The sequence below is a fragment of the Marmota flaviventris genome, chromosome 10, assembly GCF_047511675.1.
Source record: "Marmota flaviventris isolate mMarFla1 chromosome 10, mMarFla1.hap1, whole genome shotgun sequence".
Taxonomy (NCBI): domain Eukaryota; kingdom Metazoa; phylum Chordata; class Mammalia; order Rodentia; family Sciuridae; genus Marmota; species Marmota flaviventris.
This window is the reverse complement of record NC_092507.1, coordinates 20,296,439-20,308,515: the sequence shown is the minus strand read 5'-3', so window position 1 is coordinate 20,308,515 and position 12,077 is coordinate 20,296,439. Positions and strand designations below refer to the sequence as shown.

Genomic DNA, 12,077 nt, shown 5'->3' with positions numbered 1-12,077 from the left:
CCAGCCTCAACGTCCCGAGCCACTGGGATTATGGGCATGTGCCACTGCACCTGGCTTATCCATAAGATCTTATTCTCCCCACTTTAGAGATGAAAAAATGGAGAACCAAAGAGGTTGCTGCCGGGAGAAGTTGAGCCAAGATCTATCTAACTCCCTAAGACGAGGTTCTCCCCAGCCATGGTGTGTGTACACGTGTGTGCGTGTAAGCACCAAAACATACAAAGACCTTTCTGACTGGAGCTGGGGTTTCACAACTCCCCCCTGAGATGAGGTTAGAGCTGGATTGAACCCCATCTAGGACAGCCTCCTGGCTCAAAATCCCTGTGCGCCCTGCTCCCTGGCTGGCTTACCTGCATCCATGCTCATACCTGCTCTGCTGTGTTTGCTTCCACAGATGGGAGCTTGCCTGATTGTCTATCCATTGGCCTGGATTCCAGAGCCCGCCCAGCTGAGCTTGTGCAGAGGGCCCTGGGTGAGAGGTGACACTCAGGCCTCCAAGAAGACCACTCTGGAGACGCTGGCAAAGATAGGCCTTTCCTGCTGAGCCAGGCCTATCTGCACAGCCTGCTCAGGTAACCATGTTCCTGTGCCACCCCCCAGGAAGTGGGAGTCAGGGACTTGCTTTCCAGTCCAACAGGGATCCCCTCCTAGCTTAGGCAACAAAGAGGCCCTTTAAATAAAGTCAAGAGATATTAACCCAGCTTACTCAAATTCCCCTTATCCAGAAAGGGGAACTGAGGCTCATGGATATACAGTGAGTCCCTGGAGTCCTTCCTGCCTTCTAACCTGAGGACTCTTTTGCTGCGCCTTGATGACCTGAGAGGACTGGGAGGAGAAAGGGGTTTTGACAGTGACCAAGACTCAGGGCAGAGGTGGAAACCACAGTGCCTGATGTGTGCAGCTGACCCACTCCCCAGGACACCTTTTTACTGGATTCTATGGAAGCAGAGAGCAGGGAGGCCAAGGTGAGGTGCTAGGAGGCCCTGGGTAATCCAGGTGTGCTAGGATGCCCTCAGAAGACTGGGAGGGGGCGGGGGCAGTGGTAGAACCCGCCTCCCTAGTCCTGGGCCAAGTTAGCCCACCCAGGCCTGGGCCAGGTGGGGCTGCCCTACCCTGCAAAGGCAACTCCCTAAACTGACACATGAAGCCTTTGGGCTCCAGGAAACTCTCTAGAGCTCAGCCTGCTGGGGACCCCACCCAGCTTCCACAGGAGCATTCCTGGGGCCTGAGGTCTGGGGGTGGGGCCTCCTGGAATTGGAAGGGTGGGGAGGCCCTGAGAGGATGCGAGGCTGTGTGTACCAGGCTGTAAATTTGCTGGCACTCAGACTTGTGTGCAAGCAGGTGTATGCATTGGGCTGTCCTTGGGTGCTCATGGTTGTGTGTGCAAGGGTTATGTAAATCAACTAAGCTAGTGGGGAGACGTTCTAGGACTTTGTAAGTGGTACCCTGGAGTGGTGAGCATGTGGGATGCAGGTTGGGTTCTGGGTGGGCATGGGCATATTGTGTGTGCCACACTGAGTGTTGACATATGTACACAAGTTCCTAGTACACACTGGAGAGATGTGTAGACAAGATCTGAGTACTCTGTGGTGGAGAGGTGTGTGCTCAGGGTTCTGGGTGCACGCTTGGTTGGTGTGTGCACGTGGCTCCATTTGGAGGTGGGCCGGGCAAGCCTTGAGCTGAGCTGGGCTCAGCAGTGCCCAGCCTTGTGGCCAAATCGCTGAAGTCACTTCCTTTCCAGCAGTGACTTTCCAGGAGGAGGAGTTCTTCAGACCTGGGCGGGAGGGGCGGGGCGAATGGGGTGCTCTCCGGGGAAGGCTGTGGGAGGGGGTGAGAGGTGGGGGGAGGGCCTGGTGGGGTTGGAGGAGGGAGTCCTCTGGGAGACAGAAGGAAAGACAAGGACAGGAGTCTGGAAGGGCCAAGGGCAGGAGGGGATGGGGGCGGAGCAGGGCGGGAAGCACAGTCCCTGGGTGACCTCGAAGGGAGGAAGGGAGGGCCGCCAGCAGGGTGACCCTCGGGTCCAGCAAGAGCTGGCAGTGGCGCCTACACACCTGGCACCCAGGGCAGGGGGCTGGCAGGGGGCGGTTTGGGGGCAGACCTGCTTGCCAGGTGCCCCACTCTGGACAGGAAGGGGGTGGGCGAGGGCTGCACAAAGGAGCTCTGTGTGGCCAGGGTGTGCTGTGCTGTGGGGGGGCCCTGATGGCTCTGGGGCGGAGTGGGGGGGGTGTTGGCGCTGGGCTGGACCAGCTCCCCTTGGGGGCATCAGTGGCTCTAAGGGGACACCTAGTGGCAAGGGAAGGTAGTGCATTGGATGACTACTGTGGGAGGTGGTACAGGAAGCTAGAAAGAAGGTAGATTAGAAGTCAACAGTTAGAATTTATAGTTAGGACTAGGACAGTTAGAAGAGGCAGGCTGAGAGGGAGCTGAATCCCTGAACAGCAAAGTAGTTTAGTTTAGAGGAGCTCAATGAAACTAAAGTCAAGTTCTGGCATAATTGACATGGCTGTTTGTCTTTAAGGGTATAACATGACCTCTCTGTGCCTACCTTTAAAACCAAATAAGATGCCATTATTATTTCCATCATTGTTACTTTTGTTATGATTCTGGGCTGGAATCAGGTTGGAAGAGCTTCAGGTTGGATCAGCAGGTGGGGGGCTGAAGGGAAGGAGACTGAGAGGGGTGCTGCCTCATTCCTGAGGGAGATGAGCCTGAGAGGTGAGGCCCTGGGAGGAAAAGAGGCAATGGGAAAGGTCTTAGGGCTCAGGACAGCAGTGATAGCCCCTGTGATACAGTGTTTTTCACTGCCAAGAGGATGTCCCTGGGTCCACGGACCAGGCTGGGAGGGGAAAGGGAGGGGAGTGCATAAGGCTGGAGAGAGAGGGTCATGAGGCCGGAAGTGAGTGCTGGGGCTGGCAGCCGGGCTCCCCTGGGGAGGCTGTGGGTGGGGGAGGGGAGGAGGGTGGGGAAGGGGTGGGGTGGTCACAGCCACAGCGGGGAGGGTGGGGCTAGGGACTCAAGGATGTGGGCTGGCGCTTCCCGGCACTGTGCAGCAGGTTGGGGCCCCCAGCCCCCTCCCAGCGGCTGGCGTCCCTGTGGGCAAGCTCAGACACACTGACCCAGAAGCAGACAAGGCAGACAGAAGGACCCTTTCGACTTTGTTCACAGACCAGGGCTGGGTAGTACCCTTGGGAGGGGGCCAGGAGAAGACTGCCTGCTGGGGTGTGGCGGGGAGGGGAGCCAGCTGCTTGAGCCTCAGATCCCAGAGGCTGCAAAAAGAGCAGTGGACAGTCAGGAGGACGTGGCCAAAGGTCTTCACGGGTGGGTGGAACAGAAGCAGCCACTGGAGAGGAGGTTTGTCTCTGCTGCCAAGATCACACCCTCAGGCCCCAAGTGGGCGGTCTGCAGAGCCCCACCCGCGGTAAGGGAGGGATAGTGGCTGTTGGTAGGTATCTCAGACAGGGCATCAGAGCCAAGGACCAACCATACTGTTGGAAATTGGAAATTCCATTGTCTGAGCCCTTTTCCCCACTTTGGGAGGCTGTTACCCACAGTTCTTCCTGCAAGAGCAGCAGTGCTCCAAGTCCTAGGAGCAGAAAGAGCCTGACCTGGGAGGGGCCAGGTCTACCGCCCAGGAGAGCAGAGTCCTGAGGGAGCCTGAGGGTAGGACAGTGAGGAGCAGCTGAAGCCTGGGACCTGCAGGGAGGGAAGGAACAGTGGGCAGAGGGGTGGTTCACCTGGATAAACAACAAAGGGGCCCTTCATATGCCATTTTGTAGCCTTGGGCAAAGTCTTCTGTTTCCTCATCTATAAAATGGGAGGGCATGAGATGGCAATAGGACAGTGTACCCACTGGGGCAGCTGATTAAAAATACAGATTCCCAGATGTCCCTCAGATGTGTGAGTCAGACTCCCCTGGACTAGGGCCTGGGTATCTGGAATGTTACACAGCTCCCCCAGGCCCAGGGTTTGAAAGCCAATGGCTTAGATAATTTGAAGGTTCCTCCCAGCCTTAAATTAGACCATGGCTCTAGAAGGAGCTTTTCCAGGAGTGGCTGGAGGAGAGTTGCAGGAGCCTGGAGTGGAAGGAGGCTTTTGCCTTAGGCAAAATTAGGAAGCCTCCTCTTGAGCAGCTGTGTGACTTCAGGCAAGTTTCACAACTGCTCTGGGCCTGTTTCCTCTATAAGGTGGGGATAATAAACCATGCATGCCTCCCAGGTTGCTGTAAAGATTCAGTGGATCGTGTATGTGGAGGTGCCTTGTAGGTTGCACATTGCTGCCCTCCAAAAGGGAACAGAGGGGTGTTCCTTTTCACACCATCCTGTTCCTAAGTCAGCTCTGCAATCTGCCGATGGGGTGACAGCACTGGATAATATGGCAGCAACTGAGAATCTGCATGTGTCTATTGGGGATGGGTCCAGGGGATTCAAAGCTGGGTCAAAGCCAAACACTAGGCAGTGGTAAGTGTCAGTCTTTATGACCCTTTCAGCGATCAGGGCCCATTCAGCTCCCTGAGATCCTAGCTCCCCGGGATCAGTCCAGTCCTGAGTCCCCAAGGCTTCCTTGGGAGTCAGACTTGCCTGGATGTAAATCCCAGCTCTGCCATGATCAGCTCAGGGAGTTAGTTGGTAAATATTTATGTAGCATCCATAGCCCAGGCCCTGGGGTCAGAGGATACAATGGTAAACAAGACAGATGTGATCCCTGCCCCTGAAGAGCCCACACTCTCCGGGGAGACACACTAAACAGCCAGTCACACAAGTAATTGATTACAGTTGTGATAAATGCTATGAAGGTGAAATAGATAGGGGCTGAACAGAGGCCAGAGGTAGGATGGAGCATCAGAGAGTCTCTCTGAGGAAGTGGAGAAAGGAGTCGGAGAATGTCCCTTTCCACATTCTTGTCTCTGTCCCTTTGTCAGCATCCTTCTTAGGTCACACTTTTGGGTCCGGAAAAGAATAAGAAAGAGCTTCCTGGGAAAAGGCAGGGTTGGTTGCTTGCTCTGTGGGCCTCATTTGTTAACAGATACCTTTTTGGCCACTCCGTGGGCCATGTGTGGTTCTGGATGTTGGGAGATTCCTGCAACACTGAGTAGGACAGCTAACTTTGCCCTGCAGGAGTTTAACACCTGCAGTGGATGGTTTCTGTAAAAATGATCATATTGATCACAGGTGTGAAGGGGATGGGACAAGATCATCTAAATAAATTGTTTGGCCCACCCTTGGCCACAGAGAAAGTGTCCCGGAAGTAGGGGATTTTGTGGTTGACTCCCCAGTGATCACTCAACCTCTGACCTCATGCAGTCTTCACTTTTTTTTTTGCAACTCTTATCACACTAATCATGAAATCACTTATGATTATCTGATCAATGTCTGTCTGCCCAGTCCTTGTGCAAGGTAGGCATTCCATAAATAATGGGTGTCTGAATGAAAGGTGTTACTTCAACTGTGAGCCTTCATTTTTTTTTTCATCTGCAAAATATGGTTGTTAATAGCCCAGTACCTGGCGCACAGTAGGTGCTTACTAAACCTGAGCTGAGATGGTCCTTTCCAGGCGCTGTCCACAGCCCGAGGCCTGGGCTCAAGCAGAAGGTGCTCCACAGTACCCACAGCTGATAGCCAGCAACGGGCAAAGCCCCCAGGCACGGGGGCCCACTCTCTCCCAGGTCAGCCGGGTGTGCACACTGGAGGGGGTGCTGAAGGAACGGGGGTGGCATCTGGAGGAGGCTGGGCCAGTGAGTGGGCAGGTGGGAAGGGTTGAGTGTGGCCACCAGTCACATGGGGGATTCAGATCTCCTGTCGCCTCTCTTGTTACCCACAGAGATCTCCAGTGTGACAGCCCAGGCGGCAGAGCCGAGGGTGAGTGGCCAGGGTTCTTCTTTGAGTCCTAAGGGTTGGGGTTGGAATGAGGAGAGCCATACCTGCAATAAGACATTAAGTTTGATCTGGAGTGGTGGCCGCCTCCTGCTGATGGGCTTCCTTAGCCCATAGCCAGGGTGGAGAAGGGCGTCAATTGTCCATATTTGTGATTGGGGCCCATGAGGGGTTCACTATGCACAGGTGGTTTGGGAAAGGCTGGGGATCTGCAAGGAGACTGGGCTTAGGGGCAGGGACTTGAGCTTGGTAAGGGGGCTGAGACCTTGGGGAGGAGACCCAGGGACTCATTGGATAGGGGAAGCCCATGTTCAATAAGGGATCTCCTGCCTGTCCTGCCCAGCAGGTCCTGGTCCCGGCTTCTCGCACCCTCATGTCAGCCCCGGCCCCGCCCGGAGGCCCTCGGAGGACAAGGTCAGGATGCGTGTGAAGCCCCAGGGCCTGGTGGTGACTTCCAGTGCCGTGTGCAGCTCTCCTGACTACCTCCGGGAGCCCAAGTACTACCCCGGTGGCCCCCCCACCCCCCGGCCCTTGCTTCCCACCCGGCCCCCCGCCAGTCCACCCGACAAGGCCTTCTCTACCCACACTTTCTCCGAGAACCCACGCCCACCCCCACGTCGGGACCCTAGCACCCGGCGCCCACCAGTCCTTGCCAAGGGAGACGACCCGCTGCCCCCAAGGGCAGCCCGGCCCGTCTCCCAGGCCCGCTGCCCCACACCAGCCGGAGACAGCAGCAGCTCCTGTCGCCGCTGGGATAACGGGCGGGTGAACCTGCGTCCAGTGGTGCAGCTGATTGACATCATGAAGGACCTGACACGACTCTCCCAGGACCTGCAGCACAGCGGTGTGCATCTGGACTGTGGTGGGCTGCGGCTGAGCCGCCCCCCTGCCCCACCACCTGGCGATCTACAGTACAGCTTCTTCTCCTCGCCCAGCCTGGCCAACAGCATCCGCAGCCCCGAGGAACGTGCCACTTCTCATGCCAAATCGGAGCGGCCTGGCCATCCCCTCTACGAGCCTGAGCCTGAGCCTAGGGATAGTCCCCAGCCTGGCCAAGGCCATAGTCCTGGGGCCACGGCTGCCACCACTGGTCTGCCCCCAGAGCCTGAGCCAGATGGTCCTGATTACTCAGAACTCGCTGACGCTGACATCCTCAGTGAGCTGGCCTCCCTTACCTGCCCTGAGGCCCAGCTGCTGGAGGCCCAGGCCCTCGAGCCACCATCTCCTGAGCCAGAGCCTCAGCTTCTGGACCCCCAGCCCCGCTTCCTGGACCCACAGGCACTAGAGCCACTCGGGGAAACTTTGGAGCTGCCACCCCTGCAACCTCTTGCTGATCCTCTGGGGCTGCCAGGCCTGGCTCTACAGGCCCTGGATACCCTGCCTGACTCCCTGGAGTCACAGCTGCTTGACCCCCAGGCCCTTGACCCCTTGCCTAAGTTGCTGGATGTCCCAGGTCGCCGTCTGGAGGCCCAGCAGCCCCTGGGGCACTGCCCACTGGCTGAGCCCTTGCGCCTGGACTTGTGCTCACCCCATGGTCCCCCAGGGCCTGAGGGCCATCCTAAGTATGCCTTGCGGCGCACCGATAGGCCAAAGATCCTGTGTCGCCGGCGGAAAGCCGGACGGGGGCGTAAGGCAGATGCTGGACCTGAGGGCCGCCTACTCCCCCTTCCTATGCCCACAGGACTGGCAGCTGCCCTGGTTGAGCCCCCACCACCACCACCTCCACCACCTCCCACCCTGCCAGGCCCAGGCCCAGTCTCAGAGCTGGAGCCAGAATCTTCCCAGACCCCTATGGTCCCTACCCGCAAAGGCAAGTGCCGGGGTGTACGGCGAATGGTGGTGAAGATGGCTAAGATCCCTGTGTCTCTGGGGCGACGGAACAAGACCACATACAAAGTGTCATCCTTGAGTAGCAGCCTGAGCGTGGAGGGCAAGGAGCTGGGCCTGCGTGTGTCAGCAGAGCCCACTCCATTGCTCAAGATGAAGAATAATGGGCGGAATGTGGTGGTGGTTTTCCCACCAGGTGAGATGCCCATTATTCTCAAGCGAAAGCGTGGCCGCCCTCCTAAGAACCTGCTGCTGGGTCCCGGCAAGCCCAAAGAACCAGCAGTGGTGGCAACTGAGGCAGCCACTGTGGCGGCAGCCACGATGGCCATGCCAGAGGTGAAGAAGCGGCGGCGGCGGAAGCAGAAGCTGGCATCTCCCCAGCCATCCTATGCAGCGGACGCCAATGACAGTAAGGCCGAGTACTCGGACGTCCTCGCCAAACTGGCCTTCCTGAACCGCCAGAGCCAATGTGCTGGGCGGTGCTCCCCGCCCCGCTGCTGGACACCCAGTGAACCGGAGTCGGTGCACCAGGCCCCTGACACCCAAAGCATCTCCCACTTTCTGCATCGTGTGCAGGGCTTCCGGCGGCGTGGGGGCAAAACAGGAGGTTTTGGTGGCCGGGGTGGGGGCCATGCAGCCAAGGCAGCCCGATGCTCCTTCAGTGACTTCTTCGAGGGCATTGGCAAGAAAAAGAAGGTGGTGGCAGTGACAGCTGCTGGGGTCGGGGGTCCTGGCCTCACTGAGTTGGGGCACCCACGCAAACGGGGCCGGGGGGAAGTGGATGCAGTGACTGGGAAGCCCAAGCGTAAGAGGCGGTCCCGGAAGAATGGGACTCTGTTCCCAGAGCAGGTGCCCAGTGGCCCAGGCTTTGGGGAGGCGGGTGCTGAGTGGGCCGGGGACAAGGGTGGTGGCTGGGCCCCTCACCACGGGCATCCAGGTGGGCAAGCTGGTCGAAACTGTGGTTTTCAAGGGACCGAGGCCCGGGCCTTTGCCTCCACTGGGCTGGAGAGTGGGGCTTCCGGCCGAGGCAGCTACTATGGCACGGGCGCACCCTCAGGCCAGACTGAGCTCAGCCAGGAGCGCCAAAACCTCTTCACCGGCTATTTTCGCTCCCTGCTCGATTCGGATGACTCCTCTGACCTATTGGACTTTGCCCTCTCAGCCTCTCGCCCTGAGTCCCGGAAGGCATCAGGCACCTACGCGGGGCCTCCCACCAGTGCCCTGCCTGCCCAGCGGGGCCTGTCCACTTTCCCTAGCCGGGGAGCCAAGGCCAGCCCAGTGGCAGTGGGCAGCAGTGGGACTGGGGCAGACCCCTCCTTCCAGCCTGTTCTGCCCACTCGCCAGACCTTCCCACCAGGACGGGCAGCAAGCTACGGTATAACCCCAGCCGCTTCAGACTGCCGGGCAGCTGAGACCTTCCCAAAGCTGGCTCCCCCGCCGTCAGCTGTGGCCCGTTCTCCTACAACCCACCCGCCCACCAACACCTACCCTGCCCAGTACAGTGGCTATGGGGCTGGACAAAGCGTATTCGCCCCAGCTAAGCCCTTTACAGGGCAGGACTGTGCTAACAGCAAGGACTGCAGCTTTGCCTATGGCAGTGGCAATAGCCTTCCTGCCTCGCCCAGCAGTGCCCATAGTGCTGGCTATGCCCCACCGCCTACTGGGGGCCCTTGCCTGCCGCCAAGCAAGGCCTCCTTCTTCAACAGCTCTGAGGGGACCCCCTTCTCTGGATCAGCCCCCACACCCCTGCGCTGTGACAGCCGGGCCAGCACGGTCTCGCCCGGTGGCTACATGGTGCCCAAGGGCACCACAGCTTCTGCCACCTCCGCAGCCTCTGCCGCCTCTTCCTCCTCTTCTTCCTTTCAGCCCTCGCCTGAGAACTGTCGGCAATTTGCGGGGGCTTCTCAGTGGCCTTTCCGGCAGGGCTATGGAGGCCTGGACTGGGCCTCAGAAGCCTTTAGTCAGCTCTACAATCCCAGTTTTGACTGCCACGTCAGTGAGCCCAACGTGATCCTAGACATCTCCAACTACACGCCGCAGAAGGTGAAGCAGCAGACAGCCGTGTCTGAGACTTTCTCCGAGTCGTCCTCCGACAGCACCCAGTTCAATCAGCCCGTTGGTGGTGGTTTTCGTCGTGCCAACAGTGAGGCCTCGAGCAGCGAGGGCCAGTCGAGCCTATCCAGCCTGGAGAAACTGATGATGGACTGGAACGAGGCGTCCTCTGCCCCCGGCTACAACTGGAACCAGAGCGTCCTCTTCCAGAGCAGCTCCAAACCTGGCCGTGGACGACGGAAGAAGGTAGACCTGTTCGAAGCCTCACATCTGGGCTTCTCCACATCTGCCTCGGCTGCTGCCTCAGGCTACCCATCTAAACGGAGCACCGGGCCCCGGCAGCCCCGGGGTGGTCGGGGTGGCGGGGCCTGCTCGGCCAAGAAGGAGCGAGGTGGTGCAGCAGCCAAAGCCAAGTTCATCCCCAAGCCACAGCCGGTCAACCCGCTGTTCCAGGACAGCCCAGACCTTGGCTTGGACTACTACAGTGGGGACAGCAGCATGTCACCACTACCCTCACAGTCGAGGGCCTTCAGTGTGGGAGAGCGAGACCCCTGTGACTTCATGGGACCCTATTCCATGAACCCATCCACGCCTTCTGATGGTACCTTCGGCCAAGGTTTTCACTGCGACTCACCCAGCTTGGGTGCTCCTGAGCTTGACGGCAAGCATTTCCCACCACTGGCCCACCCACCCACAGTGTTCGATACTGGCCTGCAGAAGGCATATTCACCCACCTGCTCACCCACGCTGGGCTTCAAGGAAGAGCTGCGGCCGCCGCCCACAAAGCTGGCTGCCTGTGAGCCCCTCAAGCATGGGCTCCAGGGGGCCAGCCTGGGCCATGCAGCTGCGGCCCAGGCCCACCTGAGCTGCCGGGACCTGCCACTAGGCCAGCCTCACTACGATTCCCCCAGTTGCAAGGGCACAGCCTATTGGTACCCACCAGGCTCAGCTGCCCGTAGCCCACCATATGAAGGCAAGGTGGGTACAGGGCTGCTGGCTGACTTCCTGGGCAGGACGGAGGCCGCATGCCTCAGTGCCCCACACCTGGCTAGCCCACCAGCCACGCCCAAGGCTGACAAGGAGCCACTGGAGATGGCCCGGCCACCTGGTCCACCCCGTGGCCCTGCCGCAGCCGCTGCTGGCTATGGCTGTCCACTCCTTAGTGACTTGACCCTGTCCCCTGTGCCGAGGGACTCGCTGCTGCCCCTGCAGGACACCGCCTACAGGTATCCAGGCTTTATGCCGCAGGCGCATCCTGGCCTGGGTGGGGGCCCCAAGAGCAGCTTCCTGGGGCCCATGGCGGAACCTCACCCTGAGGACACATTCACCGTCACCTCCCTGTAGTGCCAACTGAAGTGCCGACTGGACCGCGAGGTTTTGTTCCTGGGTGAGTCTGGGGATGTGGGTACAGTGGGCAAAGTCCTGGTGGGGTGGAGAGGAGGAAGGTGTTAAAGCCTGGGCTTGGGGAAGAGCTACAGAGGTGAGCAGGATACATTTGTAGGATTTAAGCGTAAGACTGGGAACCCAAAGCAGGAAGAAAGGATTCAGCATTAGAGGTTGTGGATAGTCTTTTTTTTTTTTTTTTTTAAAGAGAGAGAGAGAGAATTTTTTTAATACTTATTTTTTAGTTCTCGGCAGACACAACGTCTCTGTTGGTATGTGGTGCTGAGGATCGAACCCGGGCCACACGCATGCCAGGCGAACGCGCTACCGCTTGAGCCACATCCCCAGCCCTGTGGATAGTCTTGGGGAGGAGACAGAGTGCTTGGGTGGGGAAGCCATTGGGACACTCAGTGGGTACTGGCAATTGGAATGGCCAGAGAACCATAGACTGGATAAGATCACCTCGTTTGGTTTGTCAGTCATTTATTTCCCTCATTCTCTCATGGCCTTGAGCAAGAACGCACCACTTCGCTTATGGCGGGGTGGCAGGGGTGAAGGGAGAAGCAGGTCAGACAATCATCCAGAGGCAATCCAGAATTCCAGTACTGCTGGACACCCTCATTGACTATATTGATTCCAAGACACAGCATGGCCAGGGCCAAGGCCAGAGTGTGGCCAGAACATCTTATTCACACACTCTACAAGGGCTTCACAGAATGACCCAAAGGATCTTCTCTTGACTGCCCCAGAGTAGCCTCAAAGATTGTTTCTTAACCTCTTTGATCTGAGGTAGGCTCTGTGTGGTTAGGGCTTATGGGGGAGGGATCCAGCAATGGACACGGGTAGTGTCGTCCCATTGTCCCCAAGAACTCACAATCAAAGGGTCTGTCTCCAAATATAAGATGTCTTCACCCTAGAAAAGTTAGTCCCTTTTCTTCAGCCAAG

At 58.3% G+C, this 12,077-nt stretch overlaps 1 protein-coding gene across 3 annotated transcripts in view; it reads left to right on the top strand.

The window, feature by feature from the left end:
• The window catches only part of Ahdc1 (AT-hook DNA binding motif containing 1), a 66,472-nt gene that overhangs the window by 43,784 nt on the left and 10,611 nt on the right, over window positions 1–12,077 (top strand). For all 3 annotated transcript variants that reach the window (XM_071617519.1, XM_027937313.2, XM_027937314.2), the window contains exons 3-6: window positions 395–572; window positions 5,551–5,662; window positions 5,818–5,855; window positions 6,217–11,136. In XM_071617519.1, coding sequence (XP_071473620.1) covers window positions 6,291–11,093 — 4,803 coding nt within the window. In that variant the 5' untranslated portion in view covers window positions 395–572; window positions 5,551–5,662; window positions 5,818–5,855; window positions 6,217–6,290 and the 3' untranslated portion in view covers window positions 11,094–11,136. The remainder of the gene's footprint in view (window positions 1–394; window positions 573–5,550; window positions 5,663–5,817; window positions 5,856–6,216; window positions 11,137–12,077) is intronic.